The 9,318-nt window shown below is 61.4% G+C and overlaps 1 protein-coding gene across 2 annotated transcripts in view; it reads left to right on the plus strand.

Moving 5' to 3' along the window:
• The window catches only part of FCHO1 (FCH and mu domain containing endocytic adaptor 1), a 160,958-nt gene extending 151,889 nt beyond the window's left edge, over window positions 1-9,069 (plus strand). For both annotated transcript variants that reach the window (XM_078671088.1, XM_078671089.1), the window contains exons 27-29: window positions 767-825; window positions 7,034-7,198; window positions 8,726-9,069. In XM_078671088.1, the coding sequence (XP_078527214.1) occupies window positions 767-825; window positions 7,034-7,198; window positions 8,726-8,748 (247 nt within the window). In that variant the 3' untranslated portion in view covers window positions 8,749-9,069. The remainder of the gene's footprint in view (window positions 1-766; window positions 826-7,033; window positions 7,199-8,725) is intronic.
• The last annotated feature ends 249 nt before the right edge of the window (window positions 9,070-9,318 follow it).

Genomic DNA, 9,318 nt, shown 5'->3' on the forward strand with positions numbered 1-9,318 from the left:
AACGAGCATCCATAGACGATATGACATTATATTAAGAACAGAGCTTTGGACAATACATTTTCCCGCTGATAGGCAGTATTTCTCTCCATGTGTTCGCATACCTGGCGTGTTCCGCAGTTTGGTGCTTACTGTCCCTCCATGTTAAAGAACAGTAGATGTTTCCGCACCCAGGCTAATGTGCTGCATAGCTAAATACATATAATGTCCCAAAGGCGAGACCGATTGCATTGCAAATGCTTGTACTGAATCTGGGCTTCACCCTTCCCTGAGTTCTGAGGCCTCTCTGTTCCCTCATGGGCCTTAGAGACAAACCTCTCACCATGGGTCAGTCCACACCGGTGAAGTGAGTGTGACAAGGCACCCGTTAGGCTTCCTAGTCTGTACTTTGGAATTGTACTTTATTTATGGGGTGTTGTGTCATAGTGGGGGCTTCCTGCTGCTTGTGCATGTGCCACGCGCTGATAAATATGCAGCAAATTCATTTATTTTAATGTCTCCCTGGTGACCGTTGTCACTTTACAGTGTTGAAGGTGCCCACAAATGTCCACGTCCCAGAGGAGCGCGGCAATTGTTTTAAATGTTATATTTAGCCGTCAGCTCAACACACAGTGCCTTGTCCGAGGTGTCGATATGTAGCGGGACCTGCTGCCTCCTTCCACTCATTGTACTCTCTCTCTCTCTCTTTCTCTCTCTCCCTCTCTCTCTTACATTTTCCTCCCTCATACTTATATGCCCTCCCCCACCTCTCTCCCCCCTCTCTTTCCAGGAGCTTGGAGGAGAAGCGAGTACTGTGGCGCCTTCCGGACCTCTCGGAGGGAAATGAAGGTAAAGGACACGGGGGGGGAGGGGGGACTGGCTGGCTGGGGGAGAGTGCAGGTGTGACTGTGGAGAGTGCAGGAATGAAAGACTGGGGGAACAGAGTGCAGGTGTGACTGTTAGGAGTGAAGCGGAATTATAATTGAGTTGTGGAGTGGCGGTCTGAAGTGGAGGGGCAGCTGACTGTCCAAGAAGCTGAGGTTTGCCGATTTGGGCCTTGGGAGGGTAGGAGTGACTGACCACAAGACAGTGCAGGGGTGACTGAGGCAAGAGGTGCGAGTTTTAAGGGAGCGGAGGAGTGAGAACAGGTTGGAGGTCTGGAGATTGTAAGAGGAGAGCTGCAAGTGCATGGGGGAGGCGGGAAGAGTATCTGGAGAGGAGAGCTGCGAGTGCCTGAGGGGGCAGGGGTGCCTGGAGCGCGAGCTGCGAGTGCCTGAGGGGGCAAGGGTGCCTGGAGCGGGAGCTGCGAGTGCCTGAGGGGCCAAGGGTGCCTGAAGCGGGAGCTGCGAGTGCCTGAGGGGGCAGGGGTGCCTGGAGCGGGAGCTGCGAGTGTGGGCGGCAGGGGTTTGTCTGGAGCGGGAGCTGCGAGTGCCTGAGGGGGCAGGGGTGCCTGAAGCGGGAGCTGCGAGTGAGGGCGGCAGGGGTTTGTCTGGAGGAGAGAGCTGCGAGTGCCTGAGGGGGCATGGGTGCTTGGAGCGGGAGCTGCGAGTGCCTGAGGGGGCATGGGTGCTTGGAGCGGGAGCTGTGAGTGCTTGAGGGGGCAGGGGTGCCTGGAGCGGGAGCTGCGAGTGCCTGAGGGGGCAGGGGTTTGTCTGGATGAGAGAGCTGCGAGTGCCTGAGGGCGGCAGGGGTTTGTCTGGAGGAGAGAGCTGCGAGTGCCTGAGGGGGCAGGGGTGTCTGGAGAGGGAGCTGCGAGTGCCTGAGGGGGCGGGGGGCCTGGAGCGGGAGCTGCGAGTGCCTGAGGGGGCAGGGGTGCCTGGAGAGGGAGCTGCGAGTGCCTGAGGGGGCAGGGGTGTCTGGAGAGGGAGCCGGAGTGTGGGCGGCAGGGGTTTGTCTGGAGGAGAGAGCTGCGAGTGCCTGAGGGGGCAGGGGTGCCTGGAGCAGGAGCTGCGAGTGCCTGAGGGGGCAGGGGTGCCTGGAGAGGGAGCTGCGAGTGCCTGAGGGGGCACGAGTGCCTGGAGCGGGAGCTGCGAGTGCCTGAGGGGGCAGGGGTGTCTGGAGAGGGAGCTGCGAGTGCCTGAGGGGGCACGAGTGCCTGGAGCGGGAGCTGCGAGTGCCTGAGGGGGCAGGGGTGCCTGGAGCGGGAGCTGCGAGTGCCTGAGGGGGCAGGGGTGCCTGGAGCGGGAGCTGCGAGTGCCTGAGGGGGCAGGGGTGCCTGGAGCGGGAGCTGCGAGTGCCTGAGGGGGCAGGGGTGTCTGGAGAGGGAGCTGCGAGTGCCTGAGGGGGCAGGGGTGCCTGGAGCGGGAGCTGCGAGTGCCTGAGGGGGCAGGGGTGTCTGGAGAGGGAGCTGCGAGTGCCTGAGGGGGCAGGGGTGCCTGGAGAGGGAGCTGCGAGTGCCTGAGGGGGCAGGGGTGCCTGGAGCGGGAGCTGCGAGTGAGGGTGGCAGGGGTTTGTCTGGAGGAGAGAGCTGCGAGTGCCTGGGGGGGCAGGGGTGCCTGGAGCGGGAGCTGCGAGTGCCTGAGGGGGCAGGGGTGCCTGGAGCGGGAGCTGCGAGTGCCTGAGGGGGCAGGGGTGTCTGGAGAGGAGAGCTGCGAGTGTGGGCGGCAGGGGTTTGTCTGGAGGAGAGAGCTGCGAGTGCCTGAGGGGGCAGGGGTGCCTGGAGCGGGAGCTGCGAGTGCCTGAGGGGGCAGGGGTGCCTGGAGCGGGAGCTGCGAGTGAGGGCGGCAGGGGTTTGTCTGGAGGAGAGAGCTGCGAGTGCCTGGGGGGGTAGGGGTGCCTGGAGCGGGAGCTGCGAGTGCCTGAGGGGGCAGGGGTGCCTGGAGCGGGAGCTGCGAGTGCCTGAGGGGACAGGGGTGTCTGGAGAGGAGAGCTGCGAGTGTGGGCGGCAGGGGTTTGTCTGGAGGAGAGAGCTGCGAGTGCCTGAGGGGGCAGGGGTGCCTGGAGCGGGAGCTGCGAGTGCCTGAGGGGGCACGAGTGCCTGGAGCGGGAGCTGCGAGTGCCTGAGGGGGCAGGGGTGCCTGGAGCGGGAGCTGCGAGTGCCTGAGGGGGCAGGGGTGCCTGGAGCGGGAGCTGCGAGTGCCTGAGGGGGCAAGGGTGCCTGGAGCGGGAGCTGCGAGTGCCTGAGGGGGCAAGGGTGCCTGCAGCGGGAGCTGCGAGTGCCTGAGGGGGCAGGGGTGCCTGGAGCAGGAGCTGCGAGTGCCTGCGGGGGCAAGGGTGCCTGCAGCGGGAGCTGCGAGTGCCTGAGGGGGCAGGGGTGCCTGGAGAGGGAGCTGCGAGTGCCTGAAGGGGCAGGGGTGTCTGGAGAGGGAGCTGCGAGTGCCTGAGGGGGCAGGGGTGTCTGGAGAGGGAGCTGCGAGTGCCTGAGGGGGCAGGGGGGCCTGGAGCGGGAGCTGCGAGTGCCTGAAGGGGCAGTGGTGTCTGGAGAGGGAGCTGCGAGTGCCTGAGGGGGCAGGGGTGTCTGGAGAGGGAGCTGCGAGTGCCTGAGGGGGCTGGGGTGCCTTGAGCGGGAGCTGCGAGTGCCTGAGGGGGCAGGGGTTTGTCTGGAGAGGGAGCTGCGAGTGCCTGAGGGGGCTGGGGTGCCTTGAGCGGGAGCTGCGAGTGCCTGAGGGGGCAGGGGTTTGTCTGGATGAGAGAGCTGCGAGTGCCTGAGGGGGCACGAGTGCCTGGAGCGGGAGCTGCGAGTGCCTGAGGGGGCACGAGTGCCTGGAGCGGGAGCTGCGAGTGCCTGAGGGGCAGGGGGGCCTGGAGCGGGAGCTGCGAGTGCCTGAAGGGGCAGTGGTGTCTGGAGAGGGAGCTGCGAGTGCCTGAGGGGGCAGGGGTGTCTGGAGAGGGAGCTGCGAGTGCCTGAGGGGGCAGGGGTGCCTGGAGAGGGAGCTGCGAGTGCCTGAGGGGGCAAGGGTGCCTGGAGCGGGAGCTGCGAGTGCCTGAGGGGGCAGGAGTGTCTGGAGAGGGAGCTGCGAGTGAGGGCGGCAGGGGTTTGTCTGGAGGAGAGAGCTGCGAGTGCCTGAGGGGGCAGGGGTGTCTGGAGAGGGAGCTGCGAGTGCCTGAGGGGGCAGGGGTGCCTGGAGCAGGAGCTGCGAGTGCCTGAGGGCGGCAGGGGTTTGTCTGGAGGAGAGAGCTGCGAGTGCCTGAGGGGGCAGGGGTGCCTGGAGCGGGAGCTGCGAGTGCCTGAGGGGGCAGGGGTGCCTGAAGCGGGAGCTGCGAGTGAGGGCGGCAGGGGTTTGTCTGGAGCGGGAGCTGCGAGTGCCTAAGGGGGCAGGTGTGCCTGGAGTGGGAGCTGCGAGTGCCTGAGGGGGCTGGGGTGTCTGGAGCGGGAGCTGCGAGTGCCTGAGGGGGCAAGGGTGCCTGGAGCGGGAGCTGCGAGTGCCTGAGGGGGCAGGGGTGCCTGGAGCAGGAGCTACGAGTGCTTGAGGGGGCAGGGGTGTCTGGAGCGGGAGCTGCGAGTGCCTGAGGGGGCAGTGGTGCCTGGAGAGAGAGCTGCGAGTGCCTGAGGGGGCACAAGTGCCTGGAGCGGGAGCTGCGAGTGCCTGAGGGGGCAGGGGTGCCTGGAGCGGGAGCTGCGAGTGCCTTCGGGGGCAGGGGTGTCTGGAGCGGGAGCTGCGAGTGCCTGAGGGGGCAGGGGTGCCTGGAGCGGGAGCTGCGAGTGCCTGAGGGGGCAGGGGTGTCTGGAGAGGGAGCTGCGAGTGCGGGTGGCAGGGGTTTGTCTGGATGAGAGAGCTGCGAGTGCCTGAGGGGGCACGAGTGCCTGGAGCGGGAGCTGCGAGTGCCTGAGGGGGCACGAGTGCCTGGAGCGGGAGCTGCGAGTGCCTGAGGGGGCAGGGGGGCCTGGAGCGGGAGCTGCGAGTGCCTGAGGGGGCATGGGTGCTTGGAGCGGGAGCTACGAGTGCTTGAGGGGGCAGGGGTGTCTGGAGCGGGAGCTGCGAGTGCCTGAGGGGGCAGGGGTGCCTGGAGCGGGAGCTGCGAGTGCCTGAGGGGGCAGGGGTGTCTGGAGCGGGAGCTGCGAGTGCCTGAGGGGGCAGGGGTGCCTGGAGCGGGAGCTGCGAGTGCCTGAGGGGGCAGGGGTGCCTGGAGCGGGAGCTGCGAGTGCCTGAGGGGGCAGGGGTGTCTGGAGCGGGAGCTGCGAGTGCCTGAGGGGGCAGGGGTGCCTGGAGCGGGAGCTGCGAGTGCCTGAGGGAGCAGGGGTGTCTGGAGAGGGAGCTGCGAGTGCGGGTGGCAGGGGTTTGTCTGGATGAGAGAGCTGCGAGTGCCTGAGGGGGCACGAGTGCCTGGAGCGGGAGCTGCGAGTGCCTGAGGGGGCACGAGTGCCTGGAGCGGGAGCTGCGAGTGCCTGAGGGGGCAGGGGTGCCTGGAGAGGGAGCTGCGAGTGCCTGAGGGGGCACGAGTGCCTGGAGCGGGAGCTGCGAGTGCCTGAGGGGGCAGGGGTGCCTGGAGCGGGAGCTGCGAGTGCCTGAGGGGGCACGAGTGCCTGGAGCGGGAGCTGTGAGTGCCTGGGGGGCAGCGCTGTGAGTGCCTGGGGGGCAGGGCTGTGAGTGCCTGGGGGGCAGGGCTGTGGGTGCTTGAGGAGTTACAATGCACGTTTCTGTGGAGAGATGAGTCCCTGTGGCTGAGGAGGTGAAAGAATGATCAGAGCAAAAGAAAATAATTGTGAATGACGCAGGAAAGAGGAGGCTTTAGTGATAGAGAAGGAGAGAGACAGGTGGGTGGGGGCAGGGGGTCTGTGAGGGGCGGGCAGGGGAGGGGGGGGGGGGCCGATGGTGTGGCCATCAGAGTAGAGAGGTTGGGGACTGGCTGACTGGAGACAGGTCGTATGAATGAGTAAGGAGGAGGGGAGGGGGCGAGTGCCTGAGAAGGAGTGGACTGGGGCAGTGGGGTACCCTGGGAGCCCTGGGTCCTTCTGGTACGAGCAGAGAAAACGGGCTTTCAGGCCTGCCGGTGAGAGGTAAAATGCAGCCGTAACTGGTGTTGAGTGGGCCCCTGAGTCTCTTGGGCTCTGGTGCCCCTGCACCTGCTCTAGTATTGATAGCTTTGGCCCTGGTTAGGGCAGAAAGGTGCTGGTATAGACAGTATGATCTGCCGCCGCTAGGTGTCGCTGCAGCATCGGTAATGTGCCCCGCCTGCATGGGCAGCAGTGGCACTTAGGACCAGTTCTGCCAACCGACCTCAGGTTAATGTGACTTTAGTATCTGGGCGGATTTTGCGGAATACTTTTGCCCAAGGCGTTGATTTTAAGGTTATTCTACCAAGCAGCCACGCATCAGCAGGTGGTGAGGGATAGGGGTGTGTGTGACCCCGCCGCCGGGCACCTCCCTCTGGGCTCATGCCGGGCACGCCCCCACCTTCACAGCCCTGGGCTCACGCTGGGCACCACGGCTGCTCTCTGGGCTCACGGGGGACGAGTTTTGATAGTTGAAGAGGGTTTGCCACTAGTGCTTAATGTGTAAAAAAAAAAAGAAAAAATCGCCAGGGGGCCGCTGCAGCTTGCACCACACATTTCCCTGCTATGCTGCGAGTGATAACAACACAACTAACCACCACACACATAACAACTAAAACAACCCCGACTATTCCAGGCCCTGAAGCTGTATGAACCGGTTGGGCGGCAGGTAGGTGTCATTTTAATGCATATTGAATTAATACTCAACTGTTCACGTGGTCATCTCTAAATTAGCCGGACAGCTCCACCTTGTGGCAGACTTGCACAAGCTCCGGTGTTGACAATTAAGCACTGGAAACCACCGGCTCCAATTAAGCACTGGCCCTGGCTCTTGGTCTGGGCATGTTGTCTGCTCTTGGGGCTAGCCCTGTCTTGTATTCTTCGGCCAGCGCTGGGTGGGTGAGTGTTGGTGCTGGGGGAGGGGCTCTGTGCACATGCTGTGCCCCCAGAGTAGGGTCCGGCCCAGTTTCCTCTTGCAGGCGCTGGCTACCTCGGGCTCATGCTGGGCACCGCTGCCAGTTGACCGTCCCTGTGGCTCACACTGAGGTGTGCATGGTGTTGACGGTGGGGGCAGGGGCTGTGCCACCACACAGGGACTGATGCTCGTCTTCTCTTCCTTTGCAGGCACGGGGCACCTCTCTGCCAGCTGGCAGCCCCTCTGCGGGCCCAGCAAGGCCTCCCTGGTGGCCGCCCAGTTCACCAGCGAGGGCAGCACCCTGTCCGGGGTAGACCTGGAGCTGGTGGGCAACGGGTACCGGATGTCACTGGTGAAGAAGAGGTTTGCCACAGGTTGGTGCTCTGGGAAGAGAGAATCTCGGGGTACCCACAGGGTTAGCATTGCACCCCCAACTAACCATGAGCTCCGCTGTACCCTCACATGCCCCACTTAGGTTTATTTCATATGCTCAGATGTGCTCTCCTCAGTCCTGCACATCATACCCCATGCCCAGCTGTGCTCTCCTCAGTCCTGCACATTATATCCCATGCCCAGCTGTGCTCTCCTCAGTCCTGCACATTATATCCCATGCCCAGCTGTGCTCTCCTCAGTCCTGCACATTATACCCCATGCCCAGCTGTGCTCTCCTCAGTCCTGCACATTATACCCCATGCCCAGCTGTGCTGTCCGCAGTCCTGCACATTATATCCCATGCCCAGCTGTGCTCTCCTCAGTCCTGCACATTATAACCCGTGCCCACCTGTGCTCTCCTCAGTCCTGCAGATTATATCCCTTGCCCAGCTTTGCTCTCCTCAGTCCTGCACATTATACCCCATGTCCAGCTGTGCTCTCCTCAGTCCTGCACATTATACCCCATGTCCAGCTGTGCTCTCCTCAGTCCTGCACATTATACCCCATGCCCAGCTTTGCTCTCCTCAGTCCTGCACATTATACCCCATGTCCAGCTGTGCTCTCCTCAGTCCTGCACATTATACTCCATGCCCAGCTGTGCTCTCCTCAGTCCTGCACATTATACCCCATGTCCAGCTGTGCTCTCCTCAGTCCTGCACATCATACCCCATGCCCAGCTTTGCTCTCCTCAGTCCTGCACATCATACCCCATGCCCAGCTTTGCTCTCCTCAGTCCTGCACATTATACCCCATGGCCAGCTGTGCTCTTCTCAATCCTGCACATTATACTGCATGCCAAGCTGTCCTTTCCTCCCTCCTGCACATTATACCCCATGGCCAGCTGTGCTCTCCTCAGTCCTGCACATTATATCCCATATCCAGCTGTGCTCTCCTCAGTCCTGCACATTATATCCCATGCCCAGCTGTGCTCTCCTCAGTCCTGCACATTATACCCCATGCCCAGCTGTGCTGTCCGCAGTCCTGCACATTATACTGCATGCCAAGCTGTCCTTTCCTCCCTCCTGCACATTATACCCCATGGCCAGCTGTGCTCTCCTCAGTCCTGCACATTATATCCCATATCCAGCTGTGCTCTCCTCAGTCCTGCACATTATACCCCATGCCCAGCTGTGCTCTCCTCAGTCCTGCACATTATACCCCATGCCCAGCTGTGCTCTCCTCAGTCCTGCACATTATACCCCATGCCCAGCTGTGCTCTCCTCAGTCCTGCACATTATAACCCGTGCCCACCTGTGCTCTCCTCAGTCCTGCACATTATATCCCATGCCCAGCTTTGCTCTCCTCAGTCCTGCACATTATACCCCATGTCCAGCTGTGCTCTCCTCAGTCCTGCACATCATACCCCATGCCCAGCTGTCCTTTCCTCTCAGTCCTGCCATCCCTAACTGATCCTACTCTGTGATATTTGTATAGATTCTTTTTAATTTAAAATGTTTTTTCCCTTCTAGGTAAATACTTGGCCGGCTGCTGATTCACCATATATCCACATTCCTGTTTTTTTTTTTTTTTAAAAAGACTCACTCTTTTGCACTTTTCAAGAATGCTCTTTGCAGTTGTTGTTGCTGGTTTTTTAAACACTGGATTGTCTTTTCATGTCCCCTCTCCTTGGGAGAGCAGGTAAAAGCTCTCCAGCCGCCCCAGAGTCTGACTAACGTTTGTGGACACTGGTGCAAAGCTGGTGGTGTTCGTGCAGCTGGCGCTGCGACTAGCATTCTCAAGAAGAAAAATATATTATATATATATATAAATATATGTAAAAAATGAATGTTACAAATAAATGCACTGAAGAGAATTGTGCGTTTGGCTTATTTCTTCCTGGAGAAGTCCATTGCCTAAGTTGTATTGTGGTGTTATTTTACACACACCTTGATGATTGTGGCAGGTGCACTTGTTCGAAGTGATGTCGATGGCGGGCAAGGTTGGGAGGAGATGCCCTGGGCGCATACCTGGACATGTAGAGGGTATTCCCAGATTCCTTTCAGTTCTTTGAAGTAACCTGTAGTGAAAAAATGCTCTAGGCCAGGGCTTCCTGAACTTTCTA

The sequence above is a fragment of the Lissotriton helveticus genome, chromosome 12 (genome assembly GCF_964261635.1).
Source record: "Lissotriton helveticus chromosome 12, aLisHel1.1, whole genome shotgun sequence".
Classification (NCBI taxonomy): Eukaryota; Metazoa; Chordata; class Amphibia; order Caudata; family Salamandridae; genus Lissotriton; species Lissotriton helveticus.